Source organism: Sceloporus occidentalis, unplaced genomic scaffold, assembly GCF_023333645.1.
Source record: "Sceloporus occidentalis isolate IW3139 unplaced genomic scaffold, rSceOcc1.0.p SCAF_140, whole genome shotgun sequence".
NCBI lineage: Eukaryota > Metazoa > Chordata > Lepidosauria > Squamata > Phrynosomatidae > Sceloporus > Sceloporus occidentalis.
The window spans coordinates 1,494,066-1,515,319 of record NW_028317120.1 but is presented as its reverse complement, the minus strand read 5'-3'; the positions used below and the strand labels follow the sequence as shown (position 1 = coordinate 1,515,319).

General features: G+C 47.8%; 2 protein-coding genes across 2 annotated transcripts; both read right to left on the bottom strand.

Moving 5' to 3' along the window:
- Nucleotides 1-231: 231 nt before the first annotated feature.
- On the bottom strand, nt 232-897 carry LOC149281017 (putative N-acetyltransferase camello). Its single transcript, XM_089499799.1, has one exon. It carries the CDS (start codon nt 895-897, stop codon nt 232-234), a length of 666 nt encoding a protein of 221 aa, XP_089355925.1.
- A 3,724-nt stretch (nt 898-4,621) lies between these two features.
- On the bottom strand, nt 4,622-19,478 carry LOC149281016 (putative carboxypeptidase X1). Its single transcript, XM_089499827.1, has 14 exons — nt 19,223-19,478; nt 17,518-17,634; nt 15,195-15,304; nt 14,736-14,875; nt 13,541-13,625; nt 10,624-10,774; nt 10,070-10,158; nt 8,156-8,279; nt 7,140-7,336; nt 6,444-6,623; nt 5,947-6,244; nt 5,533-5,672; nt 5,243-5,345; nt 4,622-4,887 (listed from the first exon to the last, which is right to left on the bottom strand). The coding sequence occupies exons 1-14, from the start codon at nt 19,476-19,478 to the stop codon at nt 4,622-4,624; spliced, it is 2,256 nt and encodes a 751-aa protein (XP_089355953.1).
- Nucleotides 19,479-21,254: the final 1,776 nt, after the last annotated feature.

The following is a 21,254-nucleotide window of genomic DNA, read 5'->3' as shown; positions in this document are numbered from 1 at the left end:
CAAGTGTCCCGATTCGGGGACCTGAAATGTTTCTTAGCAGCCAGAGAAGAAGAATGATATAAAACATGGGAATGAGTGCGATTTGTGGGAATCCGAGTATTTAATGACAATTTAAATACTACTTTTTAACAAAGAAAAAAAGGAAGATAGAAAAGAGTGCAATGATCGGTCGACGGGATTGGTCCGTTGGGGCCGCCGGGAGACAGTTCCTTTCTGGCCGGGCGGAAGGCCTCAGCTGGCCGGCAGGACGTCGTAGCGATACTTTGAGATGGTGAAGTTGACCAGCTTGCCGTAGACGGTGGGCAGCACGACCTCCACGTACTTGGTGAAGCCGGCGCTCTCGTACATCCTCTGCGCCTCGCTCTGCACCACCAGGGTGTTGAGGACCACAGACCGGTAGCCGTTTTGCCGGGCGAACCCGATGACCTCTCGGCACAGGGCCTTGGCGATCCCCAGCCCTCTGAAGTCCTTCCTCACGGACATTCGCTTCAGGACCAGCTCGCCGTCCTTCTCCTCGGACGGTTTGGCTGCCACCATCCCGACGACGCTGTCCTCCGCTTCCACCACCCAGAAGCGCGATCCCTCGCTCTCCATGTACGTCTTCCGGATGTCCCGGAGATCCTCCTTCAAGCAGCGCTCGATGTACACGTTCCAGACGTGGCCCAGAGCCTGGCGGCCCAGGGCCAGGGCCAGCGTGACGGCCATAATGGGCAAGATGAGCGACTTGGAGCTGCACATCAGAGACAGGAACATGCAGGTCAGGACGAAGACCACCCACGGCTGCTTGAGGACGTGGAGGCAGACGCCGGGGACGTATTCGCTCATCCCGCCAGAGAACAGATCCCGCACCGCCTCGTAGTCCGAGTCCCGGTACGCTCGGATCTTATAATCCGCCATGATCGCTGCCAAAAGAGAGCAAACGGAAAAGTCAGGCCACAACCGTTAAATGCAGGGTGGCGGTGGTAGATAAGTGGAGCAGCCTCCCAGCAGAGGTGGTAGAGGGTAATACAGTGAGGGGATTAAACACGCATTGGAATAGACATACAGCTCCCGAAGGCGAGACCGACGACGGATTAAGGTTTGAGTCTTTCCCTTTGTGTATAACTTCTTCCCCTCGGTGTATAACTTCTTCCCCTCTCTGTCACTCACGGGGTTAATTTATGGCACAGGGCAAGATTAATAAATGATGGTGTGTGAGGACAGATTGCAAGCTCTTGGGGGCAGCTTCCTTGACACAGAACTGCATGTAATTACACAGCGACTCACACTCAGCGGAGCACAACCGCCCCGTACAATGGGAGGTGTGTGCAGGTCATCCCAGTGCATTACTCTCGGGGCCGGCAGGGGCAGGTAGCTTTACTCCGGGGGGCCGGCAGGGGCAGGTAGCGTTACTCCGGGGGGCCGGCAGGGGCAGGTAGCGTTACTCCGGGGGGCCGGCAGGGGCAAGTAGCGTTACTCCGGGGGGCCGGCAGCGGCAAGTAAGGGGAATTCTTCTGGGGGGGGGACTTCAAACATTCTCACACACGCTAAACCCCTGCGACCTCCCGAGCAGCCTCTCTCACCTCTACATCACAGGAACCCGCAACCGAGCCGGCGCCGCAGATATACGTCACACACTCAGACCAGGCTCGGGAATCCCCGGCAGACATACTTAGTGAGGGCAGGCGGCAGCAAAGGGGCTGGCTGGAAAAGGTCAGTATCGGCATGGGGAGAAGCTAGGGGGTATGTGAGGGTCGATTAGGAGTGAGAGGGGGTATGTGAGGGTAGGTGTGAGAGGGGGTATGTGAGGGCAGGAGTAAGAGGGGGTATGTGAGGGTAGGGGTGAGAGAGGGTAGGGGTGAGAGGGGGTATGTGAGGGTAGGTGTGAGAGGGGGTGTGTGAGGGTAGGGGTGAGAGGGGGTATGTGAGGGTAGGGGTGAGAGGGGGTGTATGAGGGTAGGGGTGAGAGGGGGTGTATGAGGGTAGGTGTGAGAGGGGGTATGTGAGGGTAGGGGTGAGAGGGGGTGTGTGAGGGTAGGGGTGAGAGGGGGTATGTGAGGGTAGGGGTGAGAGGGGGTGTGTGAGGGTAGGGGTGAGAGGGGGTATGTGAGGGTAGGGGTGAGAGGGGGTGTGTGAGGGTAGGGGTGAGAGGGGGTATGTGAGGGTAGGGGTGAGAGGGGGTGTGTGAGGGTAGGGGTGAGAGGGGGTATGTGAGGGTATACAGGATGGGCAGATTCTTAAGGCAAGGAACAAGTTATTTAAAAAAGTGCAGTCCCAGGGTTTTTACCTCAATGTCGGCAAATGCCCTGGGTTTTTACCCCAGTCTCAGGGTGAATGGGCAGATTCTCAGGGTTTTTACCCTAGTCTCAGGGTGAAATCTTCTCTGATATATTGATATCTGAGAGTCCAGATTGGTGCTTTACTCCCTGCTATATCACAGCTGGAATCTCTGCTTGAACACAGGTGACTCCATTCCGAATATCTTCACCTCCTGACCCGTCATGGTTTGGATAAGGAAAGTGCAGCGCCTTCTAATGCAGTGTATGGGCATATCTCCGAGTCAACACCCGAATCCTCCGGGTCTTGACAGGCCCCACTCCCCGCCCATTTCCCCTTTAAATGGGGGTGTTTCCCGTGATTTCAACGGGACCGCCTCCTGACATCAGTGGAAACGCCCCAGACGTACCGCAAGGGCAATTCGGGTAGCCGGAGCCCAGAAGTTCCCAGGTATGTGTTTGGGGCCACGCCAGCACATTCTCTGTTCTCCTGTACCCGGCCCATTCAGCAGCGGTACCCCAGGGGCCCGATCACCCAGGAGGGCCATCTACCCCCTCACTTTGACAGCAAGAGGACTGCCACCTCCGGGTGAAACGCCACTTCTCCGGGTCACAGCACCCCCACTCCCCAACCACTTTCCCTCCAAAAACCGTGCCGTCCACACCCCTGTGATCTGACCACACCCCTGTGATCTGACCACACCCCCGTGATCTGACCACACACCCCTGATCTAACCACACACCCCTGATCTAACCACACCCCCGTGATCTAACCACACCCCCATGATCTAATCACACCCCCGTGATCTAACCATCGCGCTCACAACCGTGCTGTATCTGACTGCTGTATTGCCCACCATTTAAAGGGCATGTCCAAAATCTATTTGCCCTCTGCCTTCCCCTTTTCTCTGTCTCACCCTTCTCCCATCTCCCTCTCTTTCCTCCCTTACCCTTTTTCTCTCTCTCCTGTTTTCCGCCCTCCCTCTGTTTCTCTCACACTCCCCTTTTCTCCTTCCATTCACTCCCTCCCTACTTTCTTCCTTTTTCTCTCTCACTTCCCCTTTCTTTTCTCTCCATCCACTCCTTCCATTCTCTTCCTCTCGCGACTCTCTCTCAACCCTCTCTCCCTTGTCTCTTCCTCCTCTTTCCACTCTCTCCCTCCTGCTCTCCCATATCCATCCATCGCTTACCATCTCCTACCCAATTCTTTACATTTCCTCGCCCCACCTCAGGCTACCATATTGGGAACAGATAGCTCCACCCACTTGGTTATGAGGGCTGCCATTGGCTCCTCATCGTTCCTGGGTCTGTGTGTGGATGGGGAGAGCAGGGAGGACGGGGGGGAAACCTGGCTCCCCTCCTCGGGCCATTGGACGGTTATCACCGTGGGACATGCTGAGAGGGAAAGGGACCAATCAGAGTGCAGCATGCAGCAAGTGACCACATAGGCTTCCATTATGTGTTTTAGATGGAATCTAAGTAAGTTTCAGGCGAAGCTTTAATACGTTTATTGTTATCACTTGACTTGCAAGAATACACAATGCCAGCATTTTTATTATTCTGACTCTATATACCAAAAAAGAAACTCCCCATCCCACGAGCGTCAGCTCTTCTGTTCAGATCCAGCCTGGAAGAACATGCGCCGTACTCCCCGCCATCACAGTCGGAAATCTACTCCAATGCTGACTTTAATATTTTCTCATCAGCGGGCACCCGCCAGCTAATACGGGCCCTCGGTAACGGTGGACCAGTCAGCAGGGGGCATTCATTTGCTTGCTTTGGTGATTGTGCTCCTTTTTTTTACTACATTTTACCAAAATACCTCTTATTATGTAAACCACCGAAGTGATCTGACAGCTTGGTGTCAGCACAGTGATAAATAAGAGAAATCTGTAAAAAAAAAAAAAAACAATTCGGAAACTAGAAGCGCCTCTAGATACTTGATATGCTTGAATAGTTCTTGTGTTGACCCATATGTTAGGGCCACCATAAGACAGGCTCTCATTGGGCATAGGACAGGCTTACCTGGTGTACTAGACCCAAGAACCTCAACTGCTTTATAGCAGTCTGGACCAAGAATGTCCACCTGGCGGCCCATTGGTGGCCTTTAGCGCCCAAATGAATTTTGTATAGCCCCAAACCGGTAAACTCTCCACCGATTTTGAATATACTAGATCAGAGGGTTCATAGGGTAAAGCTGTTTAGCACCTAATTATATATTATGGCGTCTCCGCTAAACAATAGGACTATACTGTTCCCGATGCGTAACGTTCCAGTCTTCCATGAATGGTGATATAGATGGAATACAGTGGTCTTTTGAGTTGCTTGAGTCCGGACTCCATGGCCGTGGTCAGCTGGCCTCCTCTTTACACTCGCTTGGGGCTCAGGGACTTTAGCTTGCGGAGTCTCAGCTGGCGCAGTCGTAGCATGAGCTCTTTGGGGAGCTTCCCCCCCTTGGCCAGAAGTTCCTTAAGGCGCCGCTTGGGAGTTTTGGAGATGTAAAAGTCGCAGATTGTTGGACGGTCTTCATAGGACACACGACATGACTTGGTTGATGGATGGTAGCCCTCAGCCTTGGCTGTGACTTCATATTCACCTGGGTTGAGAAGGCGCCAGTAATCCCCATCTGGTGCTAAAAGAAGCAAGGACAACCATTATAACAGATACCATCTTCAGCACCAACAATCTAGCCTAAAAATGAATACCTGCCTTAAGATGTAGATGGTATATTTTGGATAAATCTCTATCTTACTAAAGATTTTTATCCCCACCCAGTCTCACCACTTGGCCATCAAACCTTCCTCAAACCATCAATAATACGAAGTCTCTAATAGTAGACTCTAGAGTCCTGGAGACACATCCATATCCAGCTCTTGAAGGTGGAATTAGGATTAGGATATCCCTTACCTTACCCTGACCCAAGAAACTACTAAATCTGATCTCTATAGCCAGTAAGAGCTGAAGGCTGAAACCTGAGCTTCACATACCCGTGCGGATGTCGTGGTTCAGATAGTCCACAACGATGGTGGCCTCAGCAATCCCTTCTCCCGTGTCTTTGTCCCGTACCACGCCTTTAATACCTCGATGAACCTGCAGATATCAGCACATGGTTACCTGAAACAATGCACACCATAAAAGTGCACGTTTAAGAGCGTAAAGGAGCCATAAGCCGTATTCTCCTGTCTAATGCCACATTCTGTGGTCTGTCACATGCGTATGCATTATCATAACCCCATTGTAGAGGGATTATTTCCCCTTCTCTCTCATATACATTGACCTGCTCCATGAAGATCAGAAGAGACTCCTTGTTATTTTCCCACTCTGTTGGTAGCTCCACCTCATGTGGGAATTTATCGCAGGAAAGCTCCACCGTCACCTCGAAGCAGTTGGTGTGCAGGTAGCTGAAATCATTCATGCCTGGGCAGGAGGGATAGGAGAGCGTTACCGATGTTCCCGGTCAGAACATACTAATGATGCCTACCTGAGATGCCTACTGCAGGAAAACGCTGTATCAGTACAACAGATGACAAATATGATGATGATGTCCAACAAGTTGAAGAGGCGCTCGAAAAATAAAAATGGAGGTCTTAAGACCCAATATATATGAAAAATATGCATTTAGGGGCTTTCTAAATTCAGGGATATTGAAAAGTAATCATTGTTGGAGGTTCCACAATGTCACTGTACTCACTTCCAGACACAGTGTGCCAGTTTGCTCCGTTGATGATGTTTCCATGCCTCATGAAGTTGTCGTAGTGGCAGATCCTGCGGTTGTCATCCGCCATGATGCGGTGACTGGTGGCATAGACAGTGGACAGCCATCTGAACATGGAGTCATCAGGTGTCGGGGTCAACTCTTTGGCCATCCAATAAGAACGAGCCATGTCGAAAGGGTATGAAACTACTAGCTCTCCACCGTGAAGGTTGGCGCTGAGGACAAAGGGAATCTTCTGCATCCAGTCAATTACTGCACGAGTTTCTGGAGCAACCTGTAAGGTGATGGAAGACATGCGAGTAATGAACCAAAATCCTCAGCACCATAAACCATAAACATGTAAGCCAAACGAGCCGGTAGATCTGCAAAATATCCACTTTCCAAACTAGAACATGCAACCAAACAGGCGTGACACAGGACACCAAAGACACCAGCCACGCAAAGCATTCGCTGTCCACTCAATGCCCACTCACCGTTTCATTGGCCAGAGTGTAATATTCAGGAATTGGAATATAATGGTTTGGGAAACGTTCAGGGACTTCTTCCTTATCCTCTGCTTCCCACAGGGGAGTGTTGAGATCCGCAAAGTTGTGGTTAAGGTCAATGCCTTGGTACGTCCAACGGCCGATGCCCCATCCGGACAGCTCGGAGCCCTCGGAGATGACACACAAATGCCGCCATGTTTAACGTGCATAGGACTGTTCAACGTACATGCAAGACATATGAAAGCAATCGGAAAAGGCACGCGGCTTTACCGTGCTATCAGAAGATCTGCGGTCTGGTAGCCTCCGCTTGGAGACATAAATGGACGGTATTTCTTAAGAGCCAAAAAATTTTTTGGAGCCAAAAAATAACGAATACACTTTAATGTGCTTTTTGGGTCATTGTGGACCTGCACTAGGTGGCCGATCTCATTATTTCTAGAAGTCACCAAATCCTAGAATACAAAATCTTATAGTCGTCTGCGTCAGAGCCTTATCCTGTAAATATTCCCAATTCCAGCAGTTAGGAACCGTAGGAAAATAGCATTTAAAAAAAAAAAAAAAATGTGTCCATTACGGGTTTTTTAAAATCTTTTTTGTGTCCAGACACTGCTATGGGGGTCAGTATTTATCGCATTCTCCTCTCGCTGGATAGCCCTTATTAACGAGATAGCAGAGGCTCGTTACCAGTTTATACGCCTGCTCGTATCCATCGGGGTTCATTGAGGGCAGGAGGTGGATGCGGGTCTCCGTCACCAGTCTGAGGACGCGAGGATTGCCTTTCTGATATTCCTGGCACATGTACTGCATCAGGTTCAGCATCAACTCCCGCCCGACCACTTCATTTCCGTGCATCCCGGCCACGTAGCGGAATTCCGGCTCACCTGCGCACAGAATGTAAGCTTAGTCAATAAAGCCCGTTACTGTGAATGAATTTCAAACATTGACAAAAAAGTCTGAAATGGCAAAAAAAAAGCACGGTAACGCAACCAGCTTGGTGAAGTAGATGCCTGGAGGAGAATTATTTGTACCATATTTTTAGGTGTGTATTAAAAACTGATGCTCAAGCACACACCCCATTCTCACCCATTCTCCCCCATTCTCACACACACACTATTCATGCGTTAATTCATAAAATAATGAATTGAATTTTAACGTTTTCATCACCATTTATTATGTATATTATTTAATTATTGATTATATTTGTTACTAGTTTCTTTTTTAATTTTGTTAACTTTTTTTAACTCGTTTAAATACTCATTTTCTGAAATCGGTCAGAAATCCCTTCTTTTCTATAGAGTTTTTTTCTTCCAGTTTTTGTACACGAAAGCAACGCGTACGCTCACGCACTCTCCGCTCGCAGAAGGCCCAACGTGGGAGAGCCCCTCGATTTCTTGCCTGCGTTACCCTGCGATGCTGTAGATGTTATTGAAGAGGCTTACTAAAAATATATAGAAAAATACATCAAAAAAATCTAAAAGTCTGGTAGGTGGAACGCGCAGGTTCATGCATTTCCACCCGTGGGCGGTTGGGTACGGTATCTTGTGTCCTATGTGTGCCTTACACGTGTCCATAATTATACTGCGATAATTATGACCACAATGGTATGACGTCATCACCATGGTTTGTTTAATTTTTAGTTGATTTTAAAGAAGATGGAGTCTTTGGGCCAGGAAGACTTTGAACGTCTGAGTGAGACTCACCTAGTTCATGTTGTCCCGGATTGTCCGAGATCTCCATGGCGTACATCTTCAGGCCCAGGTAGCTCTTGCCAATACTGTAAATCCGCGTGATATTTGGACATTCCTCATTCACTGCCTTCATCAGCTACAGCGGGGGGGAAAAACTGTTAGAAAGAACGCCTTGGGGGGGCTGCGTCGCTCGTTTAACGTCTATAAGAATTACCACCTTCGCCAATCGAGCAATTTTATATTTGCAATTATTTTATTTTTTTATTATCGTTGAGAAACTGGCAGAAAGCAAAAACAAACGAGCCATAAAAATGAGTCCAGATCCCCTTGGTAGGAATTTAAATTTATACAAATAGAACTTCTTTATATTCAAAACCCTGCATATAATCATCACCTATTTCTGTCAGAAATGCTCGGCACGCGCATGTGAGTAATATTTAAATATCCATATATGGTAGTAATAATAATACATTCATAATTATAAGGAATGAGGGCTTTAAGGCAAAAAGCATCAAATTGCTTATTTTAATGTTATAATCCACAACACAAGCGGGGGGGCTAGTGCTAGAAATACAGATTAAAATTTTTTTTTTTTTTAAATGGGCTGTTTTTCCACCCCGTTGAATTGCTTGAACAGGTCTTAGCGGGTCTTGTCTAGATTTTAGACAGAGGATAAAGCATTTGTTATTCCCCTCCTTTAAAACCAGTGACTCATGGGAATTAGCATGAACGGACAGGGAGCGTCAATGAGTGTGTGCTGTGTGATTGGTGTATGCAAATCAGGGGGGTGGGTTTTTCTTTTCTAGTCGCGGCAGGCGGAAGTTCTGTCCTTGCCGTAAAAGAATGGTTGTCAGTCACGGTTATTGTGCGGGTGTGAAGGAAGGGAAATTGGGCTCAATCCTCCCCTGACCTCTGGTGTGGTCAATGACCTTGGACGTGCCCACCAAGCCTTAATAAAGCTGTGGCCTGTTTATATCCAAGAAGTTGTGGTTTGTTGGTGGGTCTCAGTTTTGGGGGGGTGGTAACAGTTTGTCTAGAGGTCACCTCGGTCCCCACTACCTTCATACAAGGCTCAGGGCTTCTATTTCTAACCCCGGTTGGATATGAATAGTCTGCTCCTTCGTATTAGATGCCAATGTCTCTCAGATACAGCAGCCAAATGTTTTCTTTTTTGTGGCCCCTAACGGACTAGTAAAGCATTGAGCGTATACTTGGGTTGCCGGCCGCTGTAACCCCTCGCACAGCGCACCAGCATACAAGAAAATACTTCTGCTACAATGGCGCCACCTAGTGGGAGATTCTGAGTACAACAGCTTGGGGGTTGATAAAGAAATGGTTAAAAAAATGGCATTACTGATTATTATTATTATCTTTTATTTATATAGCGCCGACAATGTACTCAGCGCTGAATACAATCCATATATTCAAGGGGTCCGACAAGACGAGAACTGACAGACTAAGACAAACCGATACATTAGTTCTAGAGGCTCGGCTCACAAGCTTACAATCTTGCACTGGATTCAGATTGAGGGCACATCGGGGCTGAGACAGCTCGGTATAATGTATTGTTAATACAAGGAGATTTCCTGAACGTCATCTAATTGATTAAACTCTAACTTTATAAATAAAAGAAGCAGTGTGTCCATTCTTGGTAAAAGATTTCCACCTTCTTACCGACACCCCTTGGTGTCCTAAACCCTTCAGTAGCATGGCCTGGGTAACAATGGTTGGCTAGATAGATAGAACAACAGTGGCACATTCTGGCCTAGGGCAATTAGTCTTATGAAGCCACGTCCAGGGAGGCAGCAGCATAACTGATCCTACAGAGCGATCAGACTCCATTTCAGGGCCAGTTGGTTGGGAAGAAAGACCTTCCTTGTAACCGGCCCATAGTTGCGGGTCCCGGCTTTTGTGTTCCGCATTTACCTTCCTCATCTCCTTGTAGTTGTGATGTTTGAAGTCCAGTTTGTCTGTGGGTTGGGGTTCATGCTCCCACAAAAACACCGTGTTAGGGTCTGGGGAGAGAAAAACCAGAATGAAAACGAATGACCTTTTGTTGCGATGAAAAGGCTGCGCTCTCCAGCTGCGGTACGGCAACAATTACCATGAAATGCATTTTAGATGAGGACACATTTCCCCCCTTGGAGGCCGGGGCAATTGACGCAGCTTTGCAATGGTACACATTACTTAAAAAACATGTGATTCCAGACAACCCGCGTGTCACAACGTGATATAAAAGTATGAATGCAAAAGGAATGGCAGGGATCGGACAACAGCTCAGCTGCCAGCATGCAGAGAATTTTCTTTATATAGAAATGTCCTCCATGATAACTGTCAGCTTCTCGGCTCTGTAGACTGTTCCCTGCCTTTACACTTTGAGGAGAGCTGTTTAGCGATTGTTGGGAAGGGGGCTTAACATGCGCTAAGGGTTAAAAGCTGCCATTGACGACGAATACAACCTTGTCCCATCACTGTGATACCTGGCAGGGGGCACCCGAGGATCTCAGCCCGCAGGCAGATGGTTCCGTTCTCAAACCAGGTCTGGGGGTTGATCCTGATGTAGCGCCCCACCATGGGAGTGGGCAGGTGGTTCAGCACAGGGGTCTCGGGGTCTTTATTGGCAGTAAAGATCTATAAGAGACATTTGGCGATTAAAACATTTGGAACAGTTTCACATTTCAGAGATAATTATTTCCTCGTGAAGTTCTTAAAGCTGCCGCCGTTCACAATAATTTGGGGATTATATTAATTCCGGTTCCATCTTTATGTTTGCCGGACACTGAGCCACACGTGCTTTCAGATGCTCCTATGGTAGGATTGGGTTAAAACTCTCATTTTAAGCTGAAACTGGCAGAAACTGTAAAAGATTCTGGGCTGAGGATCAAAACACGTTCCAGGAATGAGAAGAAAGCCAAAGAAAGCACCGGGGGAGGCGTTTCCACGAGCAGAGCCAAGTCCGTGGTGCCCAGAGCCATCGTGGTAATTAAAGCTGTCACTGGGCAAACACCGCTTCGAAGAAAAATAAACTACGGATTTACAAGCGGGGCAATTACTTTGAGGGCTTTCTGACCACTCAGGGATGTCTCTCCGACCATCACTGTCTTCCAAGGCGCCCCGCAGGGTGCATTCAAAATGCTGCCTCTTTCAGTGGCTTCCAGAACTAAATCACATTGCCCGTTCGGTTCCTATCCGAGTCGTCGTCGTCCTCCTTCATTTCTTGGCGGGTAATTATTTTTTACAGACAGACGGACCCCAAATTTTTTGCCACTTTTTTTTTACCCTCCATTTTTAATGGCCGTTGCTGCGCATATCCCAGAAGAGCGTCCGTGACATCCGGAAAGGTGTGAACAGGGACCTGGCTCATGGCCGAGCTTTTCTTTCATTAAACTGGTAATTTGACAGGGTTTAGCCTGGCCCGGCCCCAGTATAACCCCGTCTGGGGCCAAAGCTCACAAGCAATAAGTGTAACGCCATGAAAAGGCAGTATTGACGTCTAGAAACATAACATTGAACGTGGCTGGTTATGTAAGACCGGGGTACTGAGCCTCCGTGGTCCATAAAGGGAACCTCAGATAACCTCATCCCCAAAAGCGTGTGTCGGAGCTCACTGCCGAATCCTCGATGAACCATTTCTAAATGTCCGAACGCGATACAATGCTGCCCTGGCTCCATGGAGAATTATAATCATGAAGACAACCTTTTCTTGCCTTCCTGGTGGGAAATTAAGTCTGGATCCACCAGCGGGAGGAGGTGGAAAACTTCTTGCTCATGAGAAGACCTTGTTCTCTTCCATGAAGAAGCTTTGTTGAAGCCAAGTCACCATAATCAGAAAAATAACTATCCTCCTGTTCTCACCAAAGCCCGCTGTTCCCTTATATGTAGTATAGCCATGGCCCGGGGCTCCTGTTGACATTCTTTAAAAAAATATAGAAAAATAAGAGTATAATATATGCCAAGGCATGGCATCAAAAAGTGGCCAATATGGAGCAGAAGACAATCAGCAGCCACAAGCAGGTCTTCTCCTCATTCATCTCTCTTGTAAGCAGGTCTTCTCCTCGTCCATCTCTACTGTAAGCAGGTTTTCTCCTTGTCCATCTCTACTATAAGCAGGTCTTCTCCTCGTTCATCTCTATTATAAGCAGGTCTTCTCCTCGTCCATCTCTACTGTAAGCAGGTCTTCTCCTCGTCCATCTCTACTGTAAGCAGGTCTTCTCCTCGTCCATCTCTACTGTAAGCAGGTCTTCTCCTCGTTCATCTCTATTATAAGCAGGTCTTCTCCTCGTCCATCTCTACTGTAAGCAGGTTTTCTCCTTGTCCATCTCTACTATAAGCAGGTCTTCTCCTCGTTCATCTCTACTGTAAGCAGGTCTTCTCCTCCTCCATCTCTATTATAAGCAGGTCTTCTCCTCCTCCATCTCTACTGTAAGCAGGTCTTCTCCTCCTCCATCTCTATTATAAGCAGGTCTTCTCCTCGTTCGTCTCTATTGTAAGCAGGTCTTCTCCTCCTCCATCTCTACTATAAGCAGGTCTTCTCCTCCTCCATCTCTACTGTAAGCAGGTCTCCTCCTCCTCCATCTCTACTGTAAGCAGGTCTCCTCCTCGTCCATCTGTACTGTAAGCAGGTCTCCTCCTCCTCCATCTCTACTATAAGGGGGATTTTTCTAGAGATGTTAAGCCATTTTTGGATAGTCCAGAAACAGCCGCAGATGAGCTCAGCAGAAAATAAGGCGTCCCAATGCTGAATGCTCAGCATTTGCTCCCAATAAAAAAAGGTTCTGAGCTTGCAGAGCCAGCTCCACCGGGTTAGCCTCTCGTGCCAAACGGCTAATGGGAAACAGACCTCTGTAACCTCCCGCAGGAACTCGAAAAATCCATCGCAGATGGGTGAATCAGCAGCACATCGGACTGCGTGTTACCAGTGTCTGCCCGTGTTCTTCTGCTACATGTAACAAGCGTGACACGTTGGTTTGCTGAATTTGGATGCCGTTGATTACTTTAGAACATCAGGATCATAGTGAATAGATCAGGAATGTGTTTACAACTAAAATAAATACCTCAAATCACAGGTAACTGCAAAGGCGTTGCGGGATCCTCTATAGATATGAATATATATAGTTAGTTTAAATTGCTCACACTTCTCGTCATCTTCACAATGTTACTGAGAGGGTGGTAGATAAGTGGAGCAGACTCCCAGCAGAAGTGGTAGAGGGCAATACAGTGAGGGTATTAAACATGCATGGGATAGGCATACGGGTCCTGAAGACGAGACCAACGACTGATTAAGGTTTGAGTCTTTACAGCAGGAGAAACGGGCGACTAGACGGGGGCCGGATGGGTAAGTGATGGCAGCTCTATACATCATCGGGTTCTCTAACACGTGGCCCCCCGGACACTCACCACGTCCTCCGTCCCATTCTTGCACGTTTTCCACGTGTGGGTGTCGTTGCTGACCTGGACTTTGTAAGAGGTCACCCAGTCATCGCTGCGAGAGAAAGGAAGCATCTGGATGTCATTATTAATTATTATCAATTGTTAGTAACTTTAACATTTCTAATAAAAAAAACTAGACGCTCTGATGACATCACGCAAACACCTGGCCAATAGCATTCTAACTGGGATTAAACATTCTGAAAATGATATACAGTATATTAACACATAACTTCCAGAGCCATTTATAATGTCATCGCTGTGTCACTGATGTTATTTTCTATGTCATTATTATGTCATTGATGATGTCATTTGCAAAACCACATGGGGGAGCGAACTTTGAAGAACCTCGTCTTGTATTTCCCAGCTTTTGTCCAATTTACTGAGAAATGAGTGTTGGCGCTAACCAGCGCCCCCCTGTGGCATGGATGTGTTAAGTGTGTTTAGTAGCCCTGTACGGCAACGAAGGGCCGAAGGGCCCGGCGACAGGCGTGACGGACGCTTTCTATAATCACTGGGTAACCGGACAAAATCGCTGAGGATCTCTAAAAGAAGGAATTAATCGAGATTCCAGAATCATTTTACTCTTTCTTTGTTCTAAAAAAAAAAAAAAAAAAGCAAAAAAAAAACCTGGAAAATTGTTATTGTGCTGAAACCAAATGCTTTCTTTTCCTCAATCATTAATCTCAGTGGCCTCTGCATTTTTAGACCTGGACAGGCACCACCCAGGTGACGTCACAGGTGATTTCGGGCAGCAGCAGGTACTGGGGCAGACATTTTACTAAATGCTCCGTACAAACTTTACAAAGATACCCCCGACGTAGGATGGAGCCCAACCTTCAGCCTGGCCTGGCTCCTCCAAAGCTTGTGGCCCTCTGGACACCTGGTTGCTGGTGGATCTAGCTTGGCTCTGGCTGCTTTGGGGCTGGCTCTCCCCCTCATACAGACCCTTTTATTGCCCCAGTCAGACTAGTTACACCTGGGTGGTGTTATCGAGTATGTGGCCTCACCCTGTGCTGTGAGAGCTTTTACTCACCTTCATGGCCTCACCATAAGGACCAGACTGCCCGTGAGACACAAGGCAGGGGGCAAATACCTGGGGGCCACACAGTCAATAAACACCCAGGTCTACTTGCCCTTTGTGATCTTTATGATTCATACTTACGTCCAGATGGAGTTCTTGCCCTGAATGATGACTCCGGTGAAGCGGGTGAGTCTTCGGGCGTCCACTTCAAACCACTGGTTTTTGTTCTCTTCCCCTGCGCACCAACCGCCATCATAAAAATCATCGTCGTAGATCCCTGACTGAAGAACGGAGAACAATATTCAGCGCGCCCTGCGTTCTGTCTGACAGACATTCTGATAAGAGCGACACCAAGGGGGAGGGGGACAGCGGAGGGGGGTAAGGAGGGCATTAAGGGCAGGATTTCCACAGAGGACACTGGGGCATTCTGGTGGCATCTTCTCTATGTTCAGATGAGGGCACAGACATGGGTGGTGGGCCACTGGGGCCAATAAGTGCTTTCCCAGGCCCCATACAAGGGTGCTGGTTCTACCCCATTGATGGCGGCCCGGCGGACTCCTGCATTGGCACGTATTACATGGGGTAGTTATGGGGTCCCACCTGTATGTTGAGACGTCCGCGGTGGGATCCTAGACCGTAGCGTTTGATGCTGGATGCCCTCAGCTGATAGTCAGACACCCTCAGTGACTCCAAACCCAGAGGCGGACATTCTGCAACGAGGACAGACGGACAGCGATATAAATCACGGGACAGCAAGGTTCACGCGGGGTCTGCGGGGTACATCCTCTCTGGATCTGCCCCCGTACCAAGAGCTCATATCACTGCCTTAATCCCAGGGCATGTTCTCACACTCTGGGCACAGGGATAGAGATTATTCCTGCCCAAGCTCTCCTGATTCTGCCCCTTCCTCCCCCGATCCCTTCTTTTAATCCCTAATTGATGGGGCAGTTGTAAAGAGACCACATTCTGGTAACATTTTGATCCCAAAATACTTATACGTTCTCACTCACTATCTCTCTCTTGCTCTCACTCACTATCTCTCTTGCTCTCACTCACTCTAGCTCTCTCTCTTAATGTCTCCTTACACTCTCCGCTGGCCTCCTCCGCTTCTCGTCTCCTTTCCTCGCTCGCTTCTCCCTGAACCTGGCCTCCTGGTGCACTTCTGTAAAAGGGCGGAGCTTCTGAGCACACCCTCACTCCCCATTGGAGGAACAGGGGAGAGATTGTGGTGCTGCCCTTTTTTTGCAGAAGTGCACCGAGGGGCAAGAATAATGCAGAGAGATCCGCCGAGAGAGAGAGAGGGAGAGAGAGGGAGAGAGAGGGAGAGAGAGGTGCAGAAACGCTTCTCTTTCTCCATGAATCTATCCTGAAAGAAGGGGAGGGAAATGACCGCCTGGGGCCCATGTGAGAGCCGGCTCTGATACCGACACAAGTCAGACCACCACTGGGGGCTAACACAAGGGTATTACTGAATGGATGGTTTAACCCTTTCAGTAGTGGTGGGCTGAGTAGCACAGGGAGACGGTATGATGTCATAAATGTTTGTTGGAGATGCGGTAATTTTTTCTTTTAATTACATAAAAACAGCAAAAAGACATTTTAACCCCTTAATGACAAAGCCCGTACATGTACGGGCTTGAAATGCTTTGTTTTCAATGGGCTTAAGGGGTTCAAAGCTTTTTTTTGTCTCTATGGCAACAACATATCAGCGCCTGCCTTTTTGTCGCATGACAATTAAAAATTCCTGTAAAAAATGATGCAATATTTGCCGTGATTGAAGAGTTACTGGTGGGAAGGGGTCGGGCATTCAGCAGAACTGCAACCGGCGTCCCTGACGCTGCATTTAGTTAATAAACGCCTTATATTCAGCAGCAGAGGTGGGACAGCAGCTTAATAAAAAGTCCTGACATCCGGGTGTGTTCTTCTCTATTGCCATTTTCATCGTGTTTTTCCTCCTCTCACCTCTGGCCTCCCATCTGTTTTTTGTTACTGTTTTTTGCTGAGTGTGCGGTTTGTGTGTTACCCGTTCCCACCGTTCTGTAACAATGCTGAGTCTGTCCTCAAAATCCGAGGCTGAAAAACTACTTTGGGAAATTAAAAACTTAGCTGCCCCCCCGCACTGGGTAAGTTCTAAACCGTCGTCATGGAGACAATGGCGGAGACGCAACGGCTGAAGCTCGCTTTGAAGACCACAAAGCTCTTTGTTATTATCAGGCGCAGATAACGAGGCCTTCATCCAGGACAAAAATTCGAACTGATAATACGAAAAAAGTGTACTTTTAGCCCATTTATAGTCTGAACGCTCGGACGCTCCATTCCGGCTCTAAAGAGTTAAATCTCTAGCGATGACAGAATGTGAGGCTGCTCGATACCGGAAACAATCTGCCGGCGGAAATCTGGGCCGCCGCTCGCTGACTAATAGTCTTCTTTAAAGAGACAGCTCCTGGGACAAGGAGAACTCCTTCACCTCTAACCGAGGAGGCTGCCTCTCTGCTGGCCTCTAAGGAAGCCAATAAACCTCATCCCGACCAATGACGTAAAGCCACGCCCCCGCGGAGCCGTCACGTTACGGCCAGACGTGTGCCGTTACGCCCTTAGATCTCCTGCGTCTGTAGACTTGGGGACCGGGGGATCCCCTGCAGCTGCTGTAATACCCACGTCCGTCTGTTATCGGGGGTGGGGCTTTTCTGCTGAGGGAGCAGCCATGGGTTTTTTGGAGAAGCTTTCCCACTGGCCCCGTGATATTTTGCAGAATATATATTTCTTTTCAAGAAACTAAAGGGTTAATAGATCATCAAAGGGACAAATTATCCAAAATAAGTGATGCGTTGGGGAGCTTTTCTCCGGGGAGCAACCTCAGAGGCGAGAAGGAATCGCACCTGACACTCCACTCACGCCAGATCACGCGTAACCTCACACTCACGGTACATACGTTCCACCGGATCTCCTCCAGTCTGTGACGTGGGACTGTCCTTTTTCGGCTTCTTCAATACTTTCACCTTCTTTACTATCTTAACTTTTTTTTTGGTCACCTCCTTGGCTAGAAAAAGGCAAAACCGGATAGGGGGTGATTCTCCAGCACATGCGCTTCGGACAACGTACTCATGCCGGTGAACATGCGCGGGGAAGCGTGTGAGCGTACACATCAATACATGCGTGCGCACTTATCCCACCCCGACACATTTACTGTACCCGTCACTGTCTGTGAGTTACGGAATGAAAGCCAAATGACCTCCCCTGAAGACCCTACTGAAGAGTTATTGGGCATCGGGGGTCCTGTCCAATACCAACCATTTCTCCCGGCACCTTCGTCATTCTGCCCCCATGTCGGACACGCGCGGCACGACAAAGCCAAACATTTAACTCCCCTCCCCCCATGCTGAAGAGTGCCAGCGAGGTGCGTTGACAGCCAGCGCAGGTGGTAATACACGAGCATACATGCCCCCTACCTGCCCACTGACCTCCAAACTATCAGCCATTGCTTTCCGGGAGGCATTCGATTCTCATGCCAGGTGCTGCCCCCTGCAGTATGTGGAATGTATTACAGAGACCCCCAGTCTGTGGGGTTATACCTTCCGCATACTGCAGGGGGCAGCGAAAACAGCTGAAGGGGGTCTCCCTACAGAAGACGCACAGATAACCCACCCATGCCAACGAGGAGCGCTGTGCGGGGCCAGCACATGGGTTCAAAATAAGAATGATTGTACTTCATGAGTCGGTAGCATTTTGATCTGCAGCACGGCAGGGGTGTAACGTGGTAGAAATGTTTAGTATCCGGTTTTTAGGCATTTATAGAACCGATACGTTCTGCTGGCCACGAGATGTCCTTCGGGGGTCTGAAAAACGCATCAGCCGAACGCAGTGAGAAGAAGTAATAAAGTAAAATCACCGTCACATTGTTATTTTTTTTTTATATTTTGTTACCGGGGTCGGAACTTTGTCTGCACTGGGGGCAGGACTTCCACAGGATGGCTATTCCAGGTATCTACTACTATGAGTGTATCAGGGTTCTACAGCCGTAAAAGCCCCAAAAATGTGTAAAAAAACCCAGCAGGAAACGGCTTTATAAATTAAACGGGGCAAATAAAAAATATCCGTATGTTTTTTGGATGACGAAAACGTTTTATAAGAGATTATTCTTATCGTCCGTATCTCCGTGAAATGAATATTTGGGGGGCGGGAGGGCATTTCTCCCCTGGGCCGCTCTGACCGTAGCCCTTTAATGTGTTTTATTCATAATCCCACCTTCAGCCACTAGAGGGTCCTAATGTAACAAGGATTTTATACACTGCCCCCCCCCCGACTGGATCCTTTATATGTTTCCTGAAATGTATCTGCCAAATGCCCCTGGGACTTGCCCCTGGGTTAAATGTCTCCAGCTCTCTACCTTATAGAGCAGTCGGGGGCCACAATTACACAAATATTCAGCAATCGGTGACGCGTAAATATATATTTTTATATAAATATATCTATAAGGGTCCGATGGTCCGGGTGGGCGACCTCTTCTGGCGGACTCATGCTCTGTCCATGCATCCTGCGAGCAGCCAAGCTATTATGTGCCCCCCTTGCATGCTGCCCCCAGCCCAGTGGCCCCCAGCCCAGTGGCCCCCAGCCGGATGCGAGCCCACCTTTCTTGTCGGGTCTCTTCTCGTCTGATAGCCGCAGCCTCCGGTCTCGGGGTAGAGGCTCCTCCAGATCCTCGTCCGCGTAGCCCGTAGGTTTCGTGGTCCCGTTGGCTCCTGGAGTCACCGTGGTGCTGTTTACCTTGGTTTGGATCTTCTGTGTGGTCACCGTCCTGACGGTGCCGGCGTGAGGTGCACCACTGGTGTTACTGAGCCAGGAGGCGGTGGCCAGCAGGACCAGCAGAGGTGGTATCCGATGCATTGTACCTGTGGAGGCGGACTATTGCCCTGGACTACCCTGCGCGGTGTGTTCGTGGAGTGAGATCTGGCGGCACAGCCTGCCTCTCCTCCTCTCCTCTCTCCCAATCTAACCCCCCCTCCCTTCACTGGAGCAGAATATTTCACCAAAACCCTCCCTGCCCCCAATCCAAATTCCAAGCCCTTCCAGAGGGGAGCAAGACCACAAGCTCCAGAACAACAGCCCGCTCCAGACGTGCAGGACCAGTGGGAACGAGGGGTTAAATGCGTGAAGAATATATAGGGGGGGAACCAAATTTTAGTGTTTTCATTAAAAATATAACATTACAATTAACATTTAAAAAACAGCCACGTTCCTCTTATTTAGGTGGTTAACCCTTTCATTTCCAGAGACACTGGGGCTGCAAGGGATAATAATAATAATAATAAAATAATAATAACAATAACAATAATAATAATAAATAATAATAAAATACTACTAATAATAAAATAATAATAACAATAATAATAATAATAATAAATAATAATAAAATAATAATAATAATAATACTAATAAAATAATAATATAATATAATAATAATAATAATAATAAAATAATAATAATATAATATAATAATAATAATAAAATAATAATAATATAATATAATAATAATAAAATAATAATATAATAATAATAATAATAATAATAATAAAATAATAATAAGAATATAATAATAAAATAATAATAAATAGCAGTATGAATTTTCGAGGTAATGGGTAACAATGGATATTTGTTCAGCTCATGAATCGAATGATTTGCATGAAAAACCACAATTTTCATAAAAGCCCGTTTGAGATAAAATTTATATAATTATTATTATTTGGTAATAATTTAATTATGCAAAGTCACGAAAAAAAATGAAAAATTTTAAATCGAAGAAAGAATTAGAAGGCTTCCAATGAAGAGGCTCTCTCAGTATACGTCCTCTGAATGTTTACAACAAATGGTTAAAAAGACAATTTCCCCAAAAAGTGGTAACTGGAGCCAGACTCAGACCCTCTTCCAACAAGAAAGCGGAACTTCTTCCTGAGAGCTCTTTGGAACTTGGGGTATGAAGGGTTAAGGGGCAGCCCTAGGGGAGGAGATAGTAAACAGAACCCAGAAAGGACTCAGCTGATTGGAGCTCCGCCTGCCCGGTCGCCGTCTGGGGGTCTAAATCCAGCCTCAACATGAAGAGGAGTCAGAATTCCAACGGTTTACAAAACCAATCGTTCCAAATCCCTCTCTGCGGCTTAAAAACATCTCGCTTTATTCTGTAACCCAAAAAACCTCGACCCCGGGAACCAATCAGAGATCCCGGCCCGGCAGACACTGACCGTCCATTCAGACTGCCGGCGACATGACCCTTGCACTGCCCATACCCAGGAGGTTCCCCATTTCTCAAACCCGAAATAAGAGACAGACACCAGCAGGATTGGATTTAGAAAAGGCCGAGACATTTATTTAACAAATGTCTCGACATAACTTTATTTAACAACATATAAATTATTATAAAACACTTTAATAATAACTTCTGTATAAATACTATACAGTCTTCTGTACACCTGTGTACAAACAGCTGAGGGTTCCCAACCTAAACACCAAACAATGGCTTCACACTACCCCTTCCGCCGGATACCACAATCGCCCAAGCGACCGCGGGTCGGATAGGGGAGCTCCACCTTAACGCTTTGTTTAATCCTGTACAGGGAGGGCATTAACTCTAACCTCTAACCAAAACCATCAACTCCCACTCCCATT

Bases quoted from the DNA above. Each gene is read 5' to 3' on its own strand.
- LOC149281017 (XM_089499799.1), bottom strand. From the start codon at position 897: ATGGCGGATTATAAGATCCGAGCGTACCGGGACTCGGACTACGAGGCG.
- LOC149281016 (XM_089499827.1), bottom strand. From the start codon at position 19,478: ATGCATCGGATACCACCTCTGCTGGTCCTGCTGGCCACCGCCTCCTGG. The intron at 14,876-15,194 runs GTGGGACCCCAT...TCCGTTCTTCAG, and splicing joins GCGGACGTCTCAACATACAG to TCAGGGATCTACGACGATGA. The intron at 6,624-7,139 runs GTAACGAGCCTC...GTCATCTCCGAG, and splicing joins ACGAGCAGGCGTATAAACTG to GGCTCCGAGCTGTCCGGATG.